General features: G+C 47.5%; 1 protein-coding gene across 2 annotated transcripts in view; it reads left to right on the top strand.

Annotated features, from left to right (window-relative positions):
- Positions 1 to 8,516: 8,516 nt before the first annotated feature.
- Positions 8,517 to 25,973, top strand: part of CCDC50 (coiled-coil domain containing 50) — a 44,808-nt gene continuing 27,351 nt past the window's right edge. Inside the window, exon 1 of one of the 2 annotated variants that reach the window (XM_051626038.1) lies at positions 8,517 to 8,823. In XM_051626038.1, coding sequence (XP_051481998.1) covers positions 8,775 to 8,823 — 49 coding nt within the window. In that variant the 5' untranslated portion in view covers positions 8,517 to 8,774. The remainder of the gene's footprint in view (positions 8,824 to 25,973) is intronic. The other variant, XM_051626039.1, reaches the window with a different exon arrangement.

Below are 25,973 nucleotides of genomic sequence, written 5' to 3'. Positions count from 1 at the left end.
TTCTGCCTGAACTGCTGGTCTGCAGCTCAGTTGTGTCTTTGCCTGGTTATGGCTCCTGCTAATCTGGATTCAAACCTGCAGGTTGACTTCCTGGCTTAACCTTAGACAAGTTATATTAGTGTAGACCTGTCTAGTGTTCATGGGGCTGTGTTTCACCCTGGTTCCTATAATCAGGATTAGTTCTGGCTAGTGGGTTGACTTCCAGCTTGACCCTGGATCTGTTTCACCACTGTGGGTGAAATCAGTCCCTGATTGTTGGGACTCTTGACTGAACCTGACTGCTCTTCCCCTTGAGATGGGACCCTGTCCTGCTGGCAGCATCATTGCACTTGGCACCCCATTCCCTAGGGAATGGCTGATCCTTGTTTGTGTATCATCTTCCTCAATGTTCAGCTTCTTCCTCTGCACTGACTTCCTCTTCTCTGCCAAGTAGATCTTGGAAAATTCAGGTATGCTATATAAAATTCCAGTTTCTCTTGAAGTCACTTTGGGCTTTGCTGTTAGCTCTAATGAAGCTAAGCCTGCCTCTAGAAGAGATGCTGTCCCCAACTAGCCTAGCCTTAATTTAACCCCAAAGCAGCAACCATTACTGTTTCAGAATAAACTCAGACAAGGGGAATTCATTGAGGGTTTGGGGTGACTTGTAAGATACAGGAGGCAGTGCTGAGCTGCTGAAAGCAGGAGAACATGAAAGGGCTACTTTTCAGAGCCAGCTTCAAGTGGCAGATTTCCAGACCACTTTGTATGGTGTATATTTGGGGTTTGGAGAATGGGAGGATGTGTTTTATTTTCCAGAGCTTCCTGAGAACACATGAAAACGTTACCTGCATCTTGTATTTCAGGTGAGCCTCAAAAACATCCCCAGGCTTTGCTGTGGTCTTATGGTCTCCACTTAACTGTATTTTGCTTGGTCCCAAAACAACCAACCTGCTGTGGGAGGACCTGTCACAGAAGTGCCTTTACTTAAGCTTGGGAGAAAGGGCTTATTAACTGTTCTGGAACCTCTGCACCAAGGATGAGACTTCACTGTGACCAGGCAGTCTCAGCTGGCAACGACAGGATTTACACCGTGTGGTACAGATGGGGAGAATCATGCCTCACTGTCTTCTTGCCTAGAGTGTTTCCAACAAGAATATGAGAGTGGTGAATGACAAACTAATTTGGAAATGAGGAGGGCTTGTGGCTTGTAGAGGGAAAGGCAGGATGGAATTTTGACAGTCCCAACAAAGAGGGGGAGGAGTTGGTGATCTTTTAGCAGGCAAGAAACGGGAGGTGCCCTCACAACAGGGAGGAAGTGAGCTTCATATGCAATGCCAGAAAGGCAGGAGTCATCTGCTCCCCATCCTGGGCAGTGACTTACAGTGTACCTTGTCGTCCCACCAGGTGTCTCTGTCATCTCTGTCTATTCCAACAGTCCAATAAACTGTTTCCATCTTCAGAAGCCAAGTCCCTTCTCTTCCCTAGTGTCTACCTTTCTTGCCTGTATCACCATTGTAGCTGTGAAACCATTTGTCTCTTCTATGTACATTCCTCTTGCATCTCTGTGCCACTCTGCTTCTCCAGCTGTGCCTCACCTGATGTGTATCAGAGTAGAAGGCACCAAAACCCACCCTGTCCTCTTCAGCCTTCATCCCTTACACATTTAATATCTAATTTCCTTGCTGTCTGTGTCGCTCCTATCCTGGGGGAACTAGAGAGACTAAAACTCACTCCAGTCCATTATTTACAGCACCGCTGGAAGGCGCTCAGATACTCTGATGTGTGGTGCAAAGTTCCTGACAGAGCAGCTTGGCTGCAAAAGGAATTAAAATAATGTGCACACAAGCCAGGAGAGCAGCTCACTGAGAGAAGGGAGTGCATAATGGGGAGGGAAATGTAGTTATAAAATGAGAGTCTCTGTTCCTTAGGGGACTGTTAAAAGGAGTCAATATTTATGAAGCTTTTAGTCTGACTCATGCAATTTGTTCCCCGTTCTATGTGCATGTCTTTGGGACTCAGCTGTTCCTTGGTCTGTTACTACCTTAAAATTAGATGCTACAGTTAACTGTATCCTTGTACAGAGAAAGAAAATGGAAAGGTGTAAGGCAGAGTGTAAAGCAGCTCAAATTGTCACCTCACTGCAAGCAAGAGAACACACCAAGGGAAGTATCCCCAGCTGCTGTCAGATGGCCATCGCGCTAAAGAGAAGCAGCTCCTTGTGGTTAAGTCAGTGGAGGGTAAGAAGTTCAGCTGGGCTTCCTGCCTGGCTTTTGTACCCATTCTGGGGGCTGTCAGGAAACCATTCAACTTCCCAGTGAACAAGTGAGCTCCAAAGTATTCTCTAGGAGTAAGAGGCTGAAAGAATAATGCAGAAATATGAAAGGATGGGATGTGGGATGAGATTTTCTGGAGAACCTATTCCCCCTCTGTCATTTATAGGACATTAGAGAACAGCCACTTGTAGAAATGGTAGCTGAGGTGAGAAAACAGCACATGGTCAACATGATTTATAGAGCTGGGACTTGTCCTTGACAAACATGGTTACAAGTCCGTTGCCCTGCCAATAGTGGCAGATCTTGGCTTGTTTATTCTTTTTAGAAAATGGATCTCAGGAGTCATTATTACTTACCTTGTGAGCAAGCGAAGCCATAATCCTTGCATTTCTGAGAGCTTTTCATTTGCACACAGGGCTGCGGAGACTCTGACAGCTTCTGCACATGCAGAGTAATGTTTTGTTGAGTGAACACCAATGCTTTGTGGATGTTAACTTGCGTATATAAAATCATGATTTGAAATGTGGGATGCAACTGAGGCTGTAGGACATATCCATCCCTCACCTTTTGGCCTCTTTGCTACCTTGCAGCTTAGGAAACAAAGCTGGCAGAAGTGATAACACAGGATTTGTTTATTTGTTTAAACTAGAAAAGGACTTGGAAATCAGGAAAGAGGTGATTTTTAGGTGGATCTAGAAATTTTTCAGAGGGGAATAGAGCAAACTGGCTGCTAGGTGAGATCTGCACTGACTTCAGCTCCCACCAAATTCCCTCCGACAACATCAGTGTGTTGAAGTTTCATCCAGGCAGTAGTGACTATGAATATATGAGAACTGGACAAGGTGCTGCACCACTTCCTGCCACTTCCATTAGGCTTCTTATGCCTCTGTGCTGTGGGCTTGCAGGCAGGTCCCTGCAGAGCACTAAGTGAGTAACAGATACCTGTTCTGGTGAATTTCTGTTCTTCTGACCTGTAGGAGTAAAGGAAAGATGCACAGTGAATGAAGGAAGAGTAAAGCAGCAAATGTACCACATTTTAGTATTACTTCTCACTTTCAGTGGTAAAGGAGATTTTTTAGGAGGCATTTGGTCTCTTTTGCTGATGTGAAACTTAACACTGTTTCACTTAGGAAAAAAAACCACAAACCAAAACACCAAAACTACAACCCTTGCAAATGTTTATGTAAAATTGTGAGCAGAGATGCAGAGCTAATTTGCACCTTGCAGTTTTCAAGGTAGCCTATACAAACATCTGATTTGTGCACGGAACTGAGCTGTGAGCAGTATCATACCTGACTTCAGATTGCACGGGTCCTCTCTCCAACTTGCAAGTCAACAAAAGTCCTTGTTCTGTAAGTGCACAGCTCAGGAGTTTCTAGTGCCCCTCGTTATGTTACATGTAAGCACATGCTGAGTTTCCTCTTTGTTCATTCTTTGCAATCATTCCATTCATTATCCCCAGTATGCTTTATAATACCTTAATCCTTGCAAACTCCTGTTCTCCTTGTCCTTCAGGGAGCCTGAATTCCCACAGGCACTATTCAGCTATCTATGAAAATTGCACACCTGCTTCTTGGCACTCCTTGCCAGTGCTGTCATGTTTGCTTCCTCTCGTCGGCCCCTTCTGGCACAGGACTTCAAACCTCCCTTCAAGTGAGATTTAGCTTAGAAATGCAGGGACGCTCATGACTGAAGTGGGTCAAAGAGGAGAAAAACAAGTGTGTGTCCCCAGCTCAGGTGAGAAGGAAGGTCAGTCCCCTGGCATCAGTCACCACTGACCCACAGGTTTTGGACACGGGTTTGTGCAGCACCTGGTATCATGAGATAACTAGAACCATCTTTTCCATCCCTTTGGATTGACTGTTAACTGAGGCACACATTTCTGCCTGCAGGATTATTATCTTCTGTGTCTTTTCCCACAACAGCCTTGTCAGTTGGAAGTTTGCCTTGCCATCATTAAGGAAACTTTAACAAAGACTGTTCTGTTGAAAGTGAACATCTTGACGAGGCCCAATTTATTTCACAGTTGTTGTTATCCTGTTGACCTTAAATGACAGCAGGACACTTGGAGAGGTGCCCAGTTTATTTAAGAAGCAAGAACAAAAATGTGTCTTCCTGCTTGCAGAAGAGCTTAGCAGCACAAGGGACTCCTAGCTTCTGGTCCCAATGCTCTGCCTGGCAGCTCTTGCCCTTAAAAGCTCACTGTGGCTCTTCTGAGAGCCGGTCCAGATTGTGGGGAAGAAAAGAACTGTTTCCCACATTGTTTTGGCTTTATTAATTTTTTACAGTTCCAGGCTCTCCTTTGCACATCCCCTCAAAGGCATTCTCAGTGCTGTGAGAACTGGGAAAGTGTTGTGTGGTGCACCAGGGTGATAATCTGGGTACATTCCAGGAGTGACATGTTTGGAGGCAAGATCAGATGTCTGGGTGCAGGCAGGGAAAGTGCCCAGTCCTGAGGCTCCCTGGGGTTTAAGACTTATCTGGTGGCACAGTCCCATTTCTGAGCCCCTGCCACAGCTGCTTGCTGGAGGACACTCCTCATTGGCCATGGTGTGCCTGGTGCACATGGCCTGTCATGGAGAGTGGCTACTGGAGAGCACAGAGCCAAGCAAAGTGATGATGCAAGGACAAGGGACCAGGGTTGCAGGTTGCAGCAAGGGGAAGTCTACCAGGATATAAGGAGAAAAATCACAATGAACAAAGAATGGAACAGGAGCTTGGAAGTGATGAGATCTCCAGCTTTGGAGATATTAAAAAATAACCTGGGCAAGGCCCTGAGGAACTTCATCAGATTTTGAAGACAGTCCTGCTTTGAGCAGGGGGTTAGATGAGAGCCCTGCTAATTCCTTCTGGAGTGAACTTACCTTATGAGAGAAGAGTTCGAGTTGTGTGCCCTGCACTTCAATTCATATTTGGCAACAGCTTCTCAGTTGCTTTTGTCCTGCGAAATAAGATGGGATTGTTTTCTAACAGAGGCTCCTGTGAGATTAAGTACCTGCTTTTATAAAAGACTGAAGTGTCTTCTCTTAAAAGTGGTCAGTATTCTCAGCTTTATTTGGATGAACCTACCCACTGCAACATATGCCATTTGTCAAGCTAGGTACTGTGCAGTTTGCACAGAAAAAGCTGTCATCAATCCAGCAGAACAGACAAACACCTTCCATGCTTTTTGCCCAGAAGCAGCAGCTTTTTAACACAAGTGAGAGTTGGGAAGGTAATTTGAGGTCCACCACAGTGAGTAGCCCTTTGGGAGCAGTTGATGTTATGCTGCTGTGGTGATAGTGTTCCATCAGTAACTCCATCCCTCTCCTTCTCAGCCTCCCTGTAGTCCTTTTTGATTTTTGTAACTGCCTTTGAAACCCTCTATAATCTTCAAGTGACTCATGCCATCTTCCACTCTCAGAGATTTCACTGGAATGCATCTCTAAAACATCAAGCTGAGATGAGAGGGGAAGTCCAATGTCAAGTATGCAAAGAAAATACTTCAGTGTGTAGGACCCTGCCTTAGGGATCAGTGTTGAAAAATGCTGTTCACTGGTTTTGCTCGTGTAACCCCTCCCAGGAGCCTGTTCCAGCCCTTCTGTGCTCTGACAGCTAGAGATATTCCCCTCATATCCAGCATCAAGAAAATAATGAGACACTTTGTCTCACTGCAGTTTTCTTGAGTCTTAGCAGAGCTCGCTACCCAACTGCTATCACTGAGCTTCAGCAGATCTTGCAAGAAGAAATAAATTTGCATGATTAAGGGAACCACAAAGAGCCTTGCAATTTGTAGAAGTAGAAACCTGAACCCAGGAACTTCAGGAACTACTCTGCTGTGGCTCTGCTTTAGTGAAGCTACAGATAAACACACAGTTGTCTCAGCAGCAGCCAAATTCACATCAGTCCAACATGGTCTCTTGAGTGTTGTGCAGATTAGGACTTATTGCTGTTGCTGGTTTTGGCCCTAGCCAGACAATTTACTGTGACACCTTCACTACTGAACCATGCAGCAACAAGCTGTGTGCATGGAGTGAAATGCAGGATCACAGGGATGGACAGATTAAAAGTCATGTCAAAGTTGGCTCCGTTGCATTACAGTTGCTGTGTAAATGTGACTGCCCTCAACTTCTGCTGCTTTGTACTGAATACCTCCTACTGAGAGAAAGACAAAAGAAAACCATATTCCAGTTTTGGAAAGCCAGACCAGTATATTCTGTGCCACTTCTCCTGTATCTTCCTGGTTCCTTGGCATCTTTTGTTTTCACTTTTGTGAAAAATCAAATTTAGGAAAAACGAGAAATGGACTTTTAGACCCTTCCTTAGCATGGAGCTGTCTGTAACCAAGGAGGATTACTTGTGAGCATTCCAGTTGTATTGCTTGTATGAATGGCAGAAGGATTAGGGGGAGGAGCTGGGCAGAGCTGGGACTGTAACAGGAGATAATCTGTGTGACCTGCCCCTGGGAGGGACAAGACCCTGTGACTAATCCCCGTCTGTATGATCATATAGAGTACCTGTGTAGTGGGGGTCATCCTGTGTGCCACTGACCCCTCAGTAACTGGGTACAATGGCCTTCTAGGCAGAAGGTTCATCAGCTCTCAGCATGTGCCAGCACACAGGAGAGGTGTTAGATGTGTGTAACTGAGAAGGGATCATAAATATGGACAATTCAGTGATTTTTTATTTTCCAGGGGAGAAGGCTGAGTGGTTGAAGGCACAGTAAAGAGAGTCCTGGTTATGTATAGATTAAAGACAAAGTCCATGCATACTTCCTTGAGGATGACAAAGCATCCTTTGAAAGGGGAAGAATTAAGGACAGATAGTTCCCGAGTTTTGGAAAACAGGACTGGAAAAATCTGGAATAGCATGTGGCTAACCCTCTAGAAATAGGTTTGTTTTGACTGTTTCTTTAATGTTTTTTACTTTTTAATTAAACAGGGATATTATTCCTTTGCTGATTTTTTTCTGAGATCTCACACCCCATTATATCTCCGTCTGAGCTCCTGTCCCAGTTATCCAGGGCACAAAGCTCCCCAGAGTCTGTAGGAGAGGGGGAACAGATGGGCTCAGCCTCACTCTAGCCCTGCATCCCCATACCCACCAGCTGCACAGGGGTCATGGGACATTAGAACAGAAACTGGAGGCCCCTTGTGTCAAATGTGGTAATATGATTGCATCTGCTTCTTGTATTCTCCTGATGTGCATGCTTATTGGTGATCAAAACACTAAACTGCATGAGTGACTGTGCTGAGCACAGACTGGAGGGGCTCAGACATCCCTACATCTCAGATCCTTCTCTTCTTATCTCCTTCCCTTTGCCCAGAGGACATAATCTCATGCTGTTTCTTTCCTGATGGAAAAGAAAGGTGGGCTGCAGCTGTTAAGTCCTCTCCATCTCTGCTGGAGGCTAGTCTAACCTTCTACATGGTAGAGTGAGTGCTCCTGGGGCTCAAAGGCCACTCAAGGTGCTCCTTGTCCAAAAACCTCTCATCCACACTGCCCTCTTTGAGTTGTGTGTGTCCCAATGGACAAACTCATGACATCCTGCTTTGCTCCCCTCCCTGAAGGATTAGGTGCACCCACCTCGCAGCCACCGTGATAGCCACTCAAAAGTTGACTCATTTCAGGCTTGACTTGGGCAGGTTTTCAGAGAATGATAGAATCACTTTGGTTGGAAAGAACTTTAAGATCATCAAGTCCAACCGGTAACCCAGCATTGCCAAGTCCACCACGAAACCATGTCCCTAAGGACTGCATCTACACGTCTTGTAAATACCTTCAGGGATGGTAACTCAACCACTTCCCTGGGCAGTCTGTTCCAGTGCCTGACCATCTTTCAGTACGGAAATTTTTCTTAACATCCAATCTAAACCTCCCCTGGCACAACCTGAGGCCGTTTCCTCCTGTTCTATCACTTGACACTTAGGAGACCAACGCCTACCTCGCTACAACCTCCGTTCAGGTAGGTGTAGCGAGCGAGAAGGTCTCTCAGCTTCGTTTTCTCCATACTAAGCAACTCCAGTTCTCTCAGCTGCTCGTCGTAGGACTTGTGCTCTGGACCTTGCAGCAGCTTCGCTTCCCAGGACACGCGCGGGGCGGGTGGCTCGGGAAGGGGGAGCAGGAGCAGGGACACCCGGATCCGGCACAGGAAAGCGCCGGGATTGCCGAGCTGTCCGAGCGCCTTCAAAAGCCGCTCCGGCGGTAGTAGCGGGTCTTCAGCCCCTCCCCCAAAGACTAAAGAAAAAATTAACTATAAATACACCCACTGGAAGGCTGCCCGCCCCGCCGAGCTCGCTCCTGGGCTCCGCGGGAGCAGGGGAGGGGGAAGGAAGCTCGGGACCCTCCCGCCCAGCCCGGCGGGGGGCGGCGAGCGGCGGCCCCGCCCCGCCGCTTTCTGTCCCCTCTCCCGCACCGTACGGCCGGGCGCAGCCTCCGCTCCAGCCGCCGCAACTTCGGGTGGCGGGGCGCGGGCGGCTCTGCCCTCCCGCCCAGGGCCCGGCCCGACCCCTCCCGCCCCGGGGCCGGCGGGAGCCCCGCGCCATGGCCGGGATCGGCATCGACCACTCCAAGCTGTCCCGAGTCAAGGAAGGTAGGGGTCACCCCGGGGGGGGGGACGCGGAGTCTGGCCGCGGGGAGCTGGACTGGACGGGGCGGGTCGGGGGGAAGTGCAGGGAGGGAGGGAGGGGAGCGACTCTGCTTTTTAAAAACATGATGGTGCTGCTGCGTTTTCTCTGGCCTCGGGGCGGTTCTCGGCGCTCCCCGTGCGGGGCGGGGTGGGGGGGGTGGGTTGGCGCCGTGTTCCAGCGGGGCGGGCGGGGCCCCCGCGGGGTTCCCGGTGTCCGTCCCGCTCCCCCCGCCTCATCCGCGGCGGCTGCGCGGGTCGGAGGGCGGGGAGGAAGGCGGAGGGTCGGCGGGGCGAGTGGGCAGCCTTAGCTCGACGGGCATCGGCTGCCGCCCCCCTGCCCCGGCTCTGGGCTCCCTCCCGCGGGCCGTGCTGCGGGGGCCGGGCGGGGAAGCGCCGCTTCCCCCCGGGAGGAGGCAGGAGCGGGGCGGGGGAAGGGGCCAGCCCTTTGTTTGCGCCGGGGCCGAGGCCGCCGCGTCCCCCCACCCGCCGAGGCCGGGCAGCCGGGCCGGGGGGGCCGGGCTGGGCCGGGGGTGCCGGGCTGGGCTCCCGCGGGGGGCTCAGCTGGGCTGTGGAACAGGCGAGGGACCCTTCGGGATCCTGGCGCGCAGCCGCGTTCCTCGCGGTTGCCGCTCCACGGAGTTTGGAGGCTTCGCTCGGGGCACTGAAAAAATGGGAACAAAACTAATCCACAGATTTAGGGATTTGAGCGTGACCGGTGGTCTCGAGGTCCCAGTTAAAAATACTTGAGCCGACGGGGCTTTGGACAAGGCTGTGCCCTGTGCGGAGCTCTGGAGCCCCAAGCAGCCTCCTGCACCCTGTCTAATCCCTGTGCACCCCAAAAGTGCCGGGGAAGGGTGGCTGGTGGCGGCCCTGCTCACTCTCCGGGTGGCTGATGATTCAAGTCAGTGCTTCGAGTAACCTTCCGTCGGGCCGGATTGGCCTCAGCTTTCCTCACAGAGTATCTGCCTCACGTGTATCTTTAAGCTTAGTTAAAAGTTCCCTGGAGCTGCTTTGGGCTGGAAAAGATTTGTACCAGGTAGAGTCTCTTCTTTCTGACACTGATGGAAATGTGTACTCTTGTGATAATCCAGTTATTTTAGATTTACACTGTAGTAGTGAGAAAACTGCATGCTTGTTGAAATGCGACTAAAATTCCTTGTTTTCCTTGCTATTGGCCATTTAGTTTTCTTTTTAAAATTTCAATTCTTACAAAGTAGCTAGCGCAGATTTGATGATTCAGCTAGTCAAGAGCAGAAAGCATATATCTCTGCAGGGAGCTGGAGGTTCCTTTTGACCTCATCACCCTTTAATGCTTCGCTTCTCAATGCTACTGGAAGAAAAGAAATACCAATTTGCTGAAGTTTTAGGGGTTAATGTTGGTCCCATTAAGTCATTAGCAACATTGTTATTGGTCATCTTAGTGTGGCCAAGTTCTCATCCTTAGAGTCTGTCTGCACATGGTCGCTCAAGAAAATTGATCCAATTAACCTTTCCAGTGGGTTGATTAAAGTGAATTAAATCTCTGTATAGACACTCTTATTCAGAATTGAAGTAGCCTTGATTTAGTTTGATTACTTTTTAACTGGACTGAGTCAAACTTGCCTCTATGCTACAAGAAAATATGTTTATGGGCTTCTGATGCAGTTCAACCAGTCCGTGGTAAATTTGCACCTATAGTTACTATGGATTAAGTTTCAAGAGTGTCCTGGTATGATGATCTGTTGTTACTTGATAGCAAGTGGATTAAAGCAGCATCCCAGGGCAGCTCCAACATGAAAAGTAGATGAGCCCTTAGCCATGTTCTCCAAAGCCTCTGGCATGTTTCATGCTTTTAGTTTAGTGACATAATTTGTTTTCATTGTGGGGAGTGTTGAAACCCAACTGTGCTTTGGATTAGATCTTTCAATACTCGGCGTTAATGCCAATCAGGAGAAATGTACCTTCCATACCTAGGGAAATATTTATTGTTGCTGATACAGAAATCACTTTTGCTCCTTCTGGAAAAACATTCCCTTTCTTCATTTCGGGTAAAGGTCAGCTTAGTCATTCATTAACAATGAAGAACGTTGTTTTGGTTTGAGTACTTTGTTCTTCACCAGCTGCCCTTCAGGAGGGGAGGTGCTGTGTCCAGGTCCTCCCTGCCTGCAGGTGGCTGGGACTGCTGCGAGACAGTCTCAGCAGTCTCTCATCCTCTTCTGGTGTGGTCTGAAAAACTGTTTTACAACCAAGGTCATTTCTGTGCAATGATGGCAGTGAAAATCTGATAACTGTAGCTAGGTGGTGCAGGAAACCTTGCTGCTTGTGTTTACTTTCTTTTTTATTTTTAAAAGCATTTGTATCAGCTGGAGGCCTGATATAGATTGTATTTTGTCAGTGAAAACTGCTTCAGCCAGTCTAGTTTATTTTATGGGCAGGGATTTGCTAGTGTAAAAATACACCCCCAAAACACTCTTTTTCTATTATAAACTAGACCTTGCTGCTGCTGCAGCCTGTTGTTGCAGAGCTGCATTTCCATGGGCAGTAAAGTGGATGTTCTGACCACTGTGGTCAGTAAAGCTCTTGTAAGTTATTTGCTGAAGGTTTTGGTGTTAGTTGCCATCTGTTGGGCTGAGGTTCCCTGTCTGTGTTTGTATTTGCCTCCCAAGCATCTGTGACATTTTCTCTTTCCACAAAGTAGCTTTTACTGGGTGCTCTTTTGACCCATGCCAGGGGGTTGCTCAACTCTGTGTGTAGATCTTTTTTTACTAGAGGTCTCATTTGTGAGCCTTTTTTTGGGGAAAAAAAAGCATCCTGGAAATATTATTTTAATTAGTTGTCTATAAAGCCAATGAAAGAAATTGGCTTGGGCTCTGCTTGATCTGGTTTTGTCTCATCTCACGCCATCTGATGAATAACTAGTAGCTAAAATTGGGAAGGCCTGAGGGCCACACGATCTCCTTGGGTGCTTGTTTAAAATGAGCCCTTAGCTGCAGCTCCCTGTTCCATTTCAAAGAGTCCTGTTTTGCCTCTGGGACCTGGGAAGAATCCCTGCCTGCATGCAGGCAGGCAGAGCTGCACATTCCTGGGGAGGATTTTTGGAGCTGTGCAGCCCTTACTTCTCTCTGAAGGATGTACCTGTGGTCCTGCCTACTCTAACTCCATTTGATGAAGGACTGAGTTTGGGGCAATGGCTTTGTCTGCTCAGACTGACCTTGAGTCCCTTGTCCCATGCAGGCTCTTAGAGCCATCAGTTGTTAGCGGATGCAGGTGAAACCCAGGTTTGAGCTTCCTCGCTGGGGCTCCTGATCTTTATGCCTGTCTGGATCATCTGTGAGGAGAGAAAAGGCAGGGCTGGGCAGAGGCAGAGACAACCTGGCATCCGCTTCAGCAGCCTACAGCTCTTTGGAACTGTGGAAAATTGCAGTGGCTTCAGTGTTTAATTTAATTTTTAGTAGTACTATAAAGAAGTACAAGGGCAGTACATCTGTGCCAGCTGTTAGAACCAGCCCTGCCATGATGCTGTCTCTTGAGCTGCAGTCTTGACTAAGGCTGATTGTGCCACTTGGGCTTGGAGAGGGACAGCAGCAATGCTCACACTATGGTTTCTACTCCTCATTAAGCACCTGATTTGACTTTTTGAAGCTCCTGAGCTGTACTTTGCACTGCTGCTGTTTGCAGTCTGCTGCCAGAGTGGCAACTTTCCCAAATGTGGTAGCAAAAGATATACCTCTGACTGTGGCATTGGGGAAACAGGAAGGGCTTGAATCTTTATTTTCCATCTTGGCAAGGCATTCTCTGGGGCAGGCAGCTTTCCTGGCTCTCTTTTGCCATAAACTGAATAAAAGTTTACAGTAAGCATTGCTTCAGTTGTCCTGTTCCTCCCAACTACAGCACCTTCCCTTTGACCTCTACAGCTTAATATGAGCATTGCTGAGATCCCTGCACTAGAAAAAACTCCTGGCTGCTGACCCTCCAAGGGACTGGGAAAAAGGGGTCAGTTCTGAGGTGCAGTGGCTCAGACTGATGTTATCTGCTTATCTTAAGGCTTTTAGTGCATGTGTGTGCTCAGCAACATGATGGTGGAGATGAGTAACTTGATGTCTGTCAAAGGTGGAAGCAGGTTCAGAAAGCACTGATGAATGGCACAGTGTCTGGTGAGGAGGGATTCTGCTTTGGAATTTTTCAGGGGGTGGGTGTTGAGGGATGAGGTGTCAGCTGTACTCATGTGAAGGAAGGGTTGGCCTTTAACTGGATTAGTATAATCAGGGCAACAATTCTGAGAGCAGCTGAGGGTCACCCAGGTCACTGTGAAGCCACCTGCGCTGTGCCCTTTGGCTCCAACTGAGATTTTTTTTCTTGGAACATCATGTGCAGTGTCACAGCTTTCTGCTTTGTAACTTCCTTGGACAAGGGCTCTGAAAAATGCAGACAAGCTGGATGGCTTGAGGGCAGTGGGGAGGTGGAGGGTGATGGGACATTGCAGGCTTTTCTTTCTAGGTCATTGGTTCATGTCCAGGTCTTCTGAGTAATAGGAGGTCTGTTTTTCCAGCATGCATGAATTCAGTAGCTGAGGCTCTGGTACTCATTTTGCTTCTGCTTGGAGCTGGGTGAAAATTTTATTATGCATTCACTTGTTCTAGGTCTGCAATGCTTGGCAGAGGAGATGGGCAGGATTAGCATATTTCATGCTCTTGGCTTCAAAAAGCAACAGAGCAAGCAGGTCTGCCTCCTCCCATCCCCTAAATCCTTAGCACTTGTCCTCTGTGAGCTGCCTTGGAGGTTGCATCAAGGCAAAAGGATTGGTCAAAAAACAGTCTCTGGCAGAGAGGAGCTTCCAAAGTCACGTTGATGCCTCCTGCAGAGATGTTTCCTTAGTTACTGACAAGTTTTCGAGATAAGAGGTCACAGTCTGTTTTGCCCTGATTTCTGGGGCTGGAGGGAGGTGAGGGGCATGGCCTTCCCCCATTTGAGTTGCTGGGACACTGGCATCAACCATTGCTGCTCCCTACAATGGTCTGTGGCTGAGGGCTGTGTTGCAGACAGCATTGGGATTGCTGGGACCACGAGCCCCTGCTTAATCATTAATTTTCTGTGGCTGTGAACAGCGTGAGAGGGTGCACACATTCCAGGCAGGAGCTGGAGATGGCTGCTGCAAGGAGCAGGACAGGTCAGTTGTGCTCTCTCTTGGCACAAGGAAAACCCCACTTGAAGAAGCAATGGCACGGACCTCGTGGCTGTGTGAAAATGCTGTTTTCTTTTTCTTGCTCAGGGACGTCCAGTTCATGTGAATGTGGTGATTTATACCATGAAGCAACATGTTCCCTCCTTGCTTCCTCACCCCCTTCCCAGTGTTTCTAGCTGGCTTCCCACTCCCTTGCTGCAGCTTCTCTGCATATTGCTGGCTTGAAGGCTGAGGGACTGAGGAATGAGGCTGATCTGTTGGTAAAACTACCTTCAAACTTGAGAAGCCTATTTCCAGTTTCTGGTACGGGGCTCTCTGCTGGCTTGTCCTTTTGTCTTTCTACAAACATGATAAAAATACTTGCTGTTCTGCTGGTGGTGGCTTGCATTGCAGGGAGCAAAGAGCATTTGCTGGGTATTTCCATTGGGAAAGCAGGGATCCCATCTCCCTGGAGGCTGCTGTCTTGTGGTTGATGCCCCATGGTCACATTACAGTGCTTGCTTCTCCACGGGACATGTGATGGGACCTTGTGGAAATCCCTTGATGGTTTTAGTCTTCCTTTTTACAAAGAGAAACTGGAGCATTCCCACTCTTTTCTTAGTACAGGAAAAGGTACCACACAGCTTGTTGAGTGAGTGCTGTGTGGCACTGTGTGACCAGTTAGGCCTGGGTGCTCATACAATCTACCCTGTAACCTCAAGCACCTTGTGAATTAAACTTGCCAAAAGCATTACTTTCCCTTGGGAGAAAGGTGTGGATGAAAGCCTGTTTAGAAGCCCATTACAGCCCTTCTTCCCCTGTCTAGTGATTTTGTATTAGGCTCTGGAAGCTCAAATGATGATGAGTTTAATTACACACCAACTGGTGGTGCCACTGCCGAAGAAAAGAAGTGAGATCTTTTTGACTCGGGCCTGGGTTGGTAGCGGTTTGGTCCATGCACTCTTGACAGCTCTGCCTGTGGTGAGTGCTGTTCAGGACAGAAAGCTGAAATGGGTTTGCAAGTGAGTCACTCTTCACTTCTCTTTTTAAAGGAGGTGTAAAAAGTTGCGTGCAGTGAAACTTTGAGTTCCTGGGTATGGTTTGTTATTTTCCCAGCTCTTCTGCTGAACCAGGCCTCAGTGACTGGAGGAATCGGTTCAAGAGGAAATGTTATGTGGGCTCAATGTGTGGTGTTCAGTAAGTGATGACAAAGGGGGAGAGGACATAAATGAGACAACATTTGAAGGCACTGAGAGGCAGGCATAGCTTAAGAACACTGACAGGGCTGACTGAGAAGCAATGGGACAAAAGGGAGGAAGTAAGTGTATAAAAGCAGGAATATTTTGTGGCAGTGAGAGATGGGTTTGTAGATTATTTTTTTTTCTGCAGAAATGTTTCCATAAGGCATGGTACATATTCCTTTGGCTCTTTACAATCAAACAGGATGAGAGGCTGGAGTGTGTCCTGGCAGGAAGCATCCCTCACAGAGGGACTGTCACCACTGACCTGGCAGGTGGGCTGGGTAATTGCTGGCCTGGCTCAGGGCAGCTTTCCCTGATGTGGATGGAAAACTTCCTCTCATCCTCTGCATGCTTGCAGAGCAGAATGGCTTTGAAGTGCAAAGCCCCTGAGCTTATCGTGTACATCTGTTATGGATATGGCAAATGTTACTTGAGGGATCCTAGTGGGAAGAATTTTTTTTCCTTCTCTTATGAGTTCAGTTTTATATCAGGGAGCTGGCTGGTGGGATGGGGAAGATTTACATCCTAAATTCATCAGCACCTCCTGGAGCCTTTGGCAGTGCTGCTGGGGGCCAGGGTGAATCGGTGGAGGACAGCAGGGAAAAACCTGGGCATTTTCCAAGGCACCAGGGTGTTGGCTGTTTTTGTGGCACGTAGAGAGCACAGCATTTCACAGGGCTGTGATCTCCTGCAGGCTGTTTGCCCGGCGCCAGGTTTCCGAAGGAAATTGGTGTTGGGAAGAGGCTGGGTTCTCCTGACCTTGTTTGCAGTGCTGGAGTGACTGGCTCCTTGGCTAGGGCTGCATAGTTCTTCCTGCATTTCTCACATCCTGCAATACTACAAGGTGGAAAAGGCAGGTTTGCCTCCAGCTCGGATTACAATGCTCAGTTTCCTCCTCAGACTCCATGATGTTGGCATTGCTCTGAGCATCAGCTCTGGCCACGTAACAGGTGAACTTGTAAGGTCCTGATTTTAGTTGTGTGTTTGTTGGGGGTTTTTTAAGCTGTAAGTGTACATTATCACCTAAAGGTGACTTAGCTACTCAAAGCAAAAAAACCCAAAAAACAACATAACACTTCTGACTGACTTGGAGCTCATTTTGTGCTCTTGGAGAGGAGCCAGTTGAAAGGCTGCCAGCTTGCTGCTTCCTCATGCTTTGCAATGCATGTGAGCTGTGGGCACAGATGCCATAAAGTGGTTTACTCCAGGTTGATTCTGGAAGCTTTGCCTCCCTGCCTGTCTGGCCCCAGAGGCCAAGAATTTGTTCTTACCCTCTTATGCCACTGTTTTAAATTTGTAGTTGCTGTAAGGGAAGTGTGCCAACACGTGGCTGTGACAGGAAGGGGGATGTGTACTGTTTGTGCTGCAGCTTTATTGATTAGTGACTCTTTTGTAGGTGGATGTGAAAGTTTGACTGATCTAGGGCCAGCTTTGGCACTTTGTGTTTGCCTGAGTTGACTGATAAACCTGGAGAATTAAATGCAGGAAGTGAAGGGGGAAGGAGGAGAGGACCCATGAGCAGCTGGCAGAGCAAAGAAAAGGGGTTTTGAAACAAAGCAGAATGTCCTTGGTTGGTTAGGTAGAGAAAGGTTGCTCTTGCAGAGCATCTTTGCAGTGCTGGCAGCTGCTGAATGGGTGGCAGACAGGAGTCCTTGCAGCCTGGCAGTGCCTTTCTAGGAAAAAGGAAGCTGATAGGAATCTGTGCAAGAATCCCAGCTGATTGCAGGATCAGTTCAGCCTCCTTTAGTTTTGAATGCAGCCGCTGACCCGGTTTCCAGCAAGCCTGGGAGGCTGCCCTGAGGCCCTACCTGCTGGAGTTTTGCTTCTCTTGGTGTCTGATCTGGATGAGTAAAACCGAGCTGTACACATCTTGACTGATGCTGTGGTGTTGCTAAAACTGCTGCTGCTCTGGTTTAGCTAAAAGCCTCAGAGCAGTCTCAGGCTTGGTTCTAGTCACCCATAAAAAGTGGCATCTTTGAAGGAGTCTTTCTTCTACTTATTCTCTCCAGAGATGGTTGTTTCTCCAGATGACTATACGTCCTTTTGGTATAAAACCACATTGTTGGCTTTTGAGAGGAACTGGAACATTTGTTTGGTACTTGGTACCTTCTGTGTGGGTGTCAAGCTTTCAGAAGTCAGCCTTGCATAAACAGTCACCTGAGTCAGTGAATGAACTTGGACCAGAGAGTCATTGAGAGCTCTGTTTCTGAATCCCATGTCCCTTGTATTTTGCTACATTATCTTTTAGGATTAAGCTTTAGGAGAAGCCTGGGACTGCTGACACTTTGAATTATTTCTTCTTCCAGTCCAGCTGCTGGAGCTGCTGTGAGAGCTTATTCACCACAGCCTGAAACTGAGGGCTTAGAAATGCTAGTGAAGCATCTGAGATCCAGGGTGCCATCATTCCTGAAAGGCACCCTGAATTCCAGAGTGGCCCTGCAAAGAAACTACTGAACTGAGCAAGGGCTTTAGATTTGCATTTAGCAGAGAACAGAAGTTTTTGCCTGTCTGGAAAATTCAGCGTGTCCTTCCAAGAGCTTTGCGGAATATAAAATTGCCTAAAATGCTGAAAGAAAAGCTGAAATAAACACATCAAAACAAAATAAGGTGATCACTGGTCTGGGGTGATGGGAAGGTGATGGGTCTGGGGGAAGGGGGTGTATATAGTACAAACCTCTGGAGATGCAGCTCCATGCCTGAGCGGTTTTCTAAGTGGGTGGATGTTCCGAGTTGTGCATGAACGGAAACTGTTTTTCTTTTTCACCCTCCCTTAAACCAGTTTAAATGAGTAATGTTGGGCTTAAAACTAAAACTGCCATGACATCCTGTCCGTGAAAGAAACAAAAAAGCCTCCAGAAAAGGACAGTGTAATATAATCTGTGGGACATTGCTGAAGACATGTTTTACAGGTACAGTAATGCTCATGGGGCCATCTGTGTGAGCTGGGGATTTTGACCTGGTGAAGGTAACTCCTGCCCTGCTATCCACCAATGTGTCTGGTTATTCTCCCTTGTGCAAAGTGAAGGTAAAACACAACTGTTAGAAGCAGTGTGCTTGTTTTGCTGTGATCTGTGGTTGAGAGGCAGTGGTGAAAGTTGACTGCTAAGAAAGCTCTCTGTCTAAATTGTTGATTGTTCATTTTGCACACGTGGTGTTAGCTGAGTCAACTGAAACTGTGAGATGCTGGAGAGAATGTCTACAGAAGCAACTTTCATTCTTATTGATGATTGAGATTAACGTCTTCCATACACAGACCCAGTTATGCCTCAAATATTGTCAGTGAAGTGTGTGTTGAGCTGCCTGGGGCCTGCCTCTTGGCTGTGGGGTCAAGCTAGCCAAGCCAGCCCTAACCCTGAGGTTTTTATACCCCTCCATCTGAATGTTACTGATGGGTCCACAATGTGATGGCAGAGTTTGCTGGTGACCTTTTGGTTCTAGGCAGTCCTGTACAGACTGATAGATGCTCAAGAGTGAGCTATGGAGATGATACTGCTCTGAGCCTGACAGGTTATAGCTCACAGACATTAAAATATGGTGGTTTGTGTATCTGCTCTCTGTTTTAAAGTGGCAAAATACTGTATGTATTTAGCCTCTAAGTGCACAGATGTATCTGGAATTGAAGATAGTGGCTATAGCAGCAATGTTGGATGTATGACTGAGGATTTCTAGAAAGTTCTTGTGATTTGTAGTACTTCATAACTGAGGATGCAGCTGGTCCTGGCTGAAAAGGCTTGACTATTCAAAGCACGGGTGCCACTACCCCTTAAGGTTCAGTGCCATTTTCAAGTTTATCTATATGCCTGAGCTTGAAGTGCTGCAACTCAACATTTTCTTCTGGAAGTCAAAGACATGGTCTCTCATGTTCTTGACCTCTGGGTTGTGTGTTAAGCTTGGGGAAAAAGAAGAGTTGCTCTTACTTAGAAAGGTTACAGATTAAGTGACGTAGGGGTGCAGTTATCGAATGATGGAAAAGATGGCCACTTTCTGTAATAAAGGAAGAATGATAAATTTTATCAAATTTTGGGACTGGAGCATGTTCTAGGATGACCTTTTGAGCTTCCTTGAGGTGCTTTTTTAAAAATTGCACTCTTGGGTATCTTCAGCTTCCTTGTTTGTACTGTGCAAACACCTCTTCTTCTGCTTTGGGGTGTTCAGCAGATGCTCTCTCAGCTTGAGGACTGCTCTACAATACAGTTTGCAGGCAAGTCTGTAGAAGTGAGAATGCCAAACTAGTAGCCTCAGTGAATGTGTTTTCTGAATGCTAATTTCTGTTTTAAGGCAGGTTAAAAAATACTCCTCTTCTGAGGATTTGGTTCCAAAATTATATATAGTGTTCCTGTTTATAAAGCATTGCTGAGCAATTGAGAGCTGATTGTTGGAGAGTTGTGCAGATGGAGTAAAACCCCTCATGACCTTGACCTTAAGGCATTAGCTTAGTGTGGAGAGGATAACCTCCTTCCCAAATCCCAAGCTGTTCTTAGCTTCCCAGCCAAGATTGCCAATAAAAAAAAAAGTGGCAATATTTGTTTACTTTGCATATTTACATTTTTAAGAATTAGGCTGAGACTTCTCAGTTTGGTTCCCCATGGGGCTGCACAGTCTCCTTGTGCTGCCTCATAGCTCCTGGCTCGATGAGATGCTGTGGTGCTGTGGCTGAAAAGCAGGAATTGTTCCCTTCCCTTGGCTGCCCAGCCCTGCCCTCTGCCTGGGAGCCACCTTCTCCCTGTGTGAGTTTTCTCATGTCCTTGGCATTGACAGTGCCTGGTGAACAAGGTCCTAGGAATGCCATCTGTGTAACTGCAGCAGCCGAGACATGTTCTGGCCAGCCTCCTTCTGTCTGCGTGTGGTAGCAGGAGCTGAGGAATCTGATGGTGATGGGAGAGGCAGGAGAGAATATCTCAGAGCAGCATTGCTAGGGGTGAGAAGGAAACATCCCAGTTGTGTTTCCTGTGGAAACTGACCTTTGGGCAGCCTCCCACCTCCAGTTGGGTGGCTACTTGGTCGTGTTGTCTTTGTTTCAAGGAAACGATTTGCAGATTTTGGAGGGCTTAGCAGGCTTGAAGTGACCTGGCCAGTCCCTGCTTGTAAGAATCTCTATGAGGCTCCAGATAATCTGCTGGGATCCTCATAACTCAGCGTATTTCTGAGACTGCTGGCTTCCAACAGGCCACACTTGCTGCTTGCCACTTAATTTGTCAGTTCTGTAGACCTTAAAAAGTGATTTTTAGCTGATGAAGCTGTTTTTTTCTGGTGTCACTTCTGTCTTTCCCCCCCCCCCGCTGTCCTTCAGTTCAGGATTCAAAAACTGCAGATGCTCTGAAATAAGCATGACTCACACCTTCTAGTTTATTTTGCAAATTGTCCAGCACATGATGCTGATGGGAAAACGTTGGGAGTGGAGGGGGTGGGGAGCAAGAGATAATTTTTAAGACCCAAAACAGGAAATGCTTGGAGCATGTGTGTGTGGTCCCTGGGTCACTGAACTGGCTGATGTCCCAGAGCATGTCATATGGACCACATGAACCAAGGGGGGCCCTGGGCCCTCAGCAGATGTCAAAACGCAGTCTAAGACTTCAAGCAGAAGTGGGGTGTGTGTTTTGTTGTAAGCCTTGCCTAAGGAGCCAGTGGGTTTGACCTCTTGTAGAGACAGTGCACATTCACACTGCCCATTCCTGGATGTTACCTACCTCTCTGTCACACACCAAAGAATCAGTAGTAACTGAGACTGCCTTTGCTCCTCTGTTGTGGTTACCTCACTCTCTTTGAGGCAGTTTGGTGTTAAAAATGCTGAGCTATGGAGCTGAGGTAATGCTGGAGTAAACTACTGAGGCAAGTGTTAGAACATAAAAAGGAAAAGGTTATTTTGTGAAATTTGGCCAAGTTGTTATACCTGGAGACATTCTTATCTTGCCCGTAAAGGCAGGGCTTGCAGCCATTCTTGCAACAGCCTCAGATGCCCTGATTCAGAGTGGCATATTTTTGGGGTAAACTCCTACAAGTGGAGAAGACCTGAGCTTGGAGCTTGCAGAGTGGCTCTTCAGGATCCTGCAAGCAAGCAAGCTCCCTCTTTCATGCCACTGCATGGATTTTGCAGCCCACCACTGCTGCAAAGGATGCTGCTTCCAGCCATGCTTCTGCCCTTGTCCACATCTGCTGGCTTTGGCAGTGGCTGGGATTCCTGGGCTTGCATCTCTTTCATTGACAGCTGTGCCAGAAGCACTTATCCCAGCCTTGCTCCCTGCTGTGCCAAGGCAGATTGGCTTAATCAGGCTATGGTCAACCTGTTGTTAATGTTTCATGCTTAACTGGACTTGCCAATTGTAGCTGCTGTGATTGCACCCCTGCTGCTTGTTGGACTATCTGGTTCATGGCTGGAATCTAGAGATGGGAAGTCATATTAACTTGCAGCAGTGAATGTAACATGAATCTTACCTTTCTTACAGTAAGGAAATACAAAAACAGATTCTGTCCCCCTTAAACATAAAGCTGATTGGAGAGAAGGAATTTTGAGTCTCTCTGTACCTGGGGCCATCTTATTTCTCAGCACAAACCCAATGGGTGTACCTAGTAACCATGGAATCACAGAATTGTCAGAGCTGGAAGGGATCTCTAGAGATCATCTAGTCCAACTCCCCTGCTGATCCCCTATAGGATCCCCTATAGCACGTGACTCAGCACTGCATCCGGGTGGGTCTTGAATATCTCCAGAGAAGGGGACTCCACAGCCTCCCTGGGCAGCCTGTCCCAGGGCTCTGTCACCCTCACTGTGAATAAGTTTTCCCTCATCTTTAAATGGAACTTCCCACGTTCCAGCTTATGCCTGTTGCTGCTTGGCCTGTCACTGGGAACTACTAAAAAGAGTCTAGCTTCATCCTTCCTGCACCCATGCTTTAGATACTTGTAGGCATTAATAACATCTCCCCTCAGCCTTCTCTTTTCCAGGCTCCCAGCTCTCTCAGCCTTTACTCGTAAGGGAGATGCTTCAATCCCTGACTCATGTTTGTTGCCCTCCGCTGGACTGTTTCTAGTAGTTTCCCATCTCTCTTGAACTGGGAGCCCCAGAACTGGACACAGTATTCCAGATGTGGCCTCTCCAGAGCAGAGTAGAGGGGGAGAATCACCTCTCTTGACCTACTGGCTGCACTCTTCTTTATGCATCCCAAGATTCCATTGGCCTTCTTGGCAGCAAGGGCACATTGCTGGCTCACGGATAACTTACTATCTACCACAACTCCCAAATTATTCTCCTCAGAACTGCTTTCCAGCAGGTCCACCCCTGACCTATACTGGTGCATGGGGTTCTTCCTCCCCAGGTGCAGGACCCTACACTTGCCCTTGATGAACCTCATTAGGTTCTTCTCTGCCCAGCTCTCCAGCCTAACCAGGTCACACTGAATGGTAGCACAGCCCTCTGGAGTGTCAGCCACTCCTTCCAGTTTTGTATCATCAGCCAATTTGCTGAGGATACACTCTGTCCCCTTGTCCAGGTCAGTGATGAATATGTTGAACAAGACTGGACTGAGTATTGACCCCTGGGAGATACCACTGGTTACAGGCCTCCAACTTGACCCTGCTCCATTAATCACAATCCTCTGAGTTCTGTCACACAGACAGCTCTCAATCCATCTCGCTGTCCACTCATCTAGCCCCCACTCCCTCAGTTTCCTAGTGAGTGTGCTGTGGCCAAGCTGAGACAGGGCAGAGGATGAGGACTAGCACTGATGAAACTTCACTTCAGACCATGTTTGGCTGCTCCACATCTCCAGTTTTTTTAGTTGCCTCGTTGTTGAATTCATGTTTTCAGGGATGGAGTGTTAATTTTTCTCACTTGCAGTTGTGGTCATGCTTGGCTTGGTGCTGTGGTGTTGGGTCTAGTCTCGAGGGAGTGCTCTGCACTTGCCATCACACCCAGTCTTGCTAGAGAGTTGCAGGTGTCCCCATCTCTTGCCACCTGGCTGCCTGACAGCACTTCATTGTGTTTGTAAGGGGATGTTCTCATCTTCCTTTACACATTGTACTTGAGCTGATGGTACTTGGGAATAACGTGCTTAGATGAGTTAGAGGCAGCCAGTCCAGCCAAGTTTCTGACAGTGACGAAAGGTCTTCTCGTGCTGTCTGTCCTGCCAGCAACTTCAGCAGCACAAAGCAAGGTCTGTGTGCTCAGGCTGTCTCACTGTGGGTTTGTAAGAGCAGCTTAACAGAGCGTATACATAGCCAAGTCGCTTCTTCAGCAGTGAACAAATGGATCTAAACCTATGAACAAGCCCAAGGCTTGCTGCTGCCCTGCCAACCTCCTCTGCAAGATGTCCTCTGTGAGCCCAGACACTTGAGAGCTTCCAGTGTGCATGTCATGAATAGCACTCCAGTTTCCCCCTGTCTATGCTGGATCTTGATGGAGTAATCCACACAGTTTTAAGACACAGCCCACTGTGTTAATATCTAAGCCCTGTAACTTGGTGTCTCATCCCAGGGCATTGTACCCACTTGCTTTGTCCCTATTTAACTTCAGAGACCCATAAACTACTTCCAGTAGATCTTTGGAGGAGCAGCTAGAAGAATCAGGCCCACCAGTACAACATGACAGTATATTCACTGGGCCTTTTTATGGAAGGACTGAATGTTTTCTTTAGGAAGCTTTTTGTGGCCCATCAATCAAAAAGGGTTAAACAGTCATTGCTACATTGTAGCAACGAAGCTGGGATGAGACTCTTGGGGCAGGTGCAAGACTGTTACTAGCAGCAGTTCTACCAGGCCGTCCCACTTTCTCATCTCTAGGCCAAGCATGTTCCTGACAACGTGTACTTCCCAAACAAATAGAGAAGTGTGTGGGTAGGATGGAGTAAAAAAACAAACAACAAACAAACCAAAACCAAAACAACACATGTGCCTCTGGGGAAGATGGAGCAAGCAGCACCATGACCAGCAAGGCAGAGCTCAAATACTGCAGGGAACAAAGCAGTGTAGGAGCCTGTGTAGAAAGGAGCTGGGAAGGCTGGGGTGCAGCTGTGTAAGCATTTCTTACAGCAGCAATTTTTATACAAACAATATGCAGCTCTGAATTGTTGAATCCTTGCTCCTGTGCTGTCAGCCTTGTCTTGCTAGTACAGCTGTTGATGCAGCTGTGCAGTGGACTTGCTCTGAGACCTATTGCAGTTAAAAATAACACTTCCAACTCCTTCTCTGTGTTGCGTGGCCTGATTTTTTTTTTTTTTTTTTTTAATGGCAGGAACAGGTGCTACTTCTTGAATATGTAGTAGTAAAAGCACACCCCCAGATTTGGGCAGACTGTGGCTCTGTATTGAGGTATCTTTGCTTAGCTCTGTAGAGCTCAAATGTCTGAGTTGGATGTGATCTTCTAGCAGGCCAGATGATGCTTGTGGTAAGCAGAAGGTGGTTGTTCCACAGCTGTGCTGTGAAGCTGAAGAAGTATTAGGGATCACAGAAATCAAGTCTCTGTGGGCAAGATACCCATGCCCTATCCCATAAAAACCTGTCTTTATGACCATCAAGTACCCCAGGTGTGTCACCTGTGAATAGCGCTGCTGCTTGCAGTTCAGCTGTGTTTTTTTCCAGATCAGTGGCTAAAGGCACCATTTCTTTCTTTATATACAAATGCCTATTGAAAGTGCTTCAGTGCTATTTTGTGTCTTTTATCCTCTTCCCTTTTTTTAAAATAAGTTGCAATAGAGAAAAAAAAGTCAACAACAAAACCTTAATTACACCATCCAGAATTGTACAGGCTTAAAGTTAGTCACTATGGGATCGTATAACCTTAATCTTTGTCCTCATCTCCACCCTGTTTCTTGTTGCTCTCCTTCCTCAAAGAGCCACTCTAGCTGTTAGAAGTCTTTTGTCAACTGCAAACACCCTCCAATGCGGAAAGACTCAACCAAAAACTCTGTGAATACCATAAAGGATAAAACATTTATCAGACCTCTCAGTACAGGCAACTAGAAGCTCCTCCAGATATTTTCTGAAGATAACCGAGTGCAGAGGAACATCTTGGTGTTTCTCTAGTGAAATATGTGCATCAGTGTGAGAAGAGGGAAGGCCTGTGGGATGGTGGCTTGTGAAGACATGGCAGCTTTCTTGTTTCCCTGCAGTATTTTCCACCCTTTGTGGTGATGGAAATGTTTTATCTTCTCTGACTTTGAACCTGTACATAAATGGATTCCTCATAAATTCCCCTTGTAGTTTTGGAGTGTTATGGGGGTTTTGGGTTTATTTTCACTTTCTCTTCTAGGCTGTTGCTGTGCTCTGATAGAGAAACCTTGGTCTTCCCTGAAGCTTTTTGCCAGTGGCTCTTCCCTCCCCCTGCAGCTTCAGAAGCACCTTATACTTCTCTGCTTTGTGCTTCATATTTCAAATGGGAGATATTCCCCTTTCAGGTCCTGCTAAGCTGCTTAGCTTGTCACACTGAGGGGGAAAAACAAGTGACAGACCCTTACAGTGCAAAGTTTTCAGTGTCCTGGCCTTTAATTCCCCTTGAAGCAGATGGGAGCTCTGTGTATGGCAGGCTTGCAGAGCAGGGCCCCATACTGCAGTTTGGGAGCACAGGTCAGTTTGTCCTTGGTTCACTGAGAAGTTGATGTGTACCTACCACCAAAAGACTGAACCTGATGTTGTGTGTGCATGTCCCTGTCCCAGTATGTACGTGACTTATGTTTTAATGTCCTGCTGCCTATCGTAACAAGTTAAAAATAAACCTTGGTGTTTTTCTACAGTGTGGGTAG

The sequence above is a fragment of the Apus apus genome, chromosome 8 (assembly GCF_020740795.1).
Source record: "Apus apus isolate bApuApu2 chromosome 8, bApuApu2.pri.cur, whole genome shotgun sequence".
In the NCBI taxonomy this organism is placed as follows: Eukaryota; Metazoa; Chordata; class Aves; order Apodiformes; family Apodidae; genus Apus; species Apus apus.
Note: the sequence above shows the minus strand (reverse complement) of the source record. Positions and strands in the feature narration are given on the sequence as shown.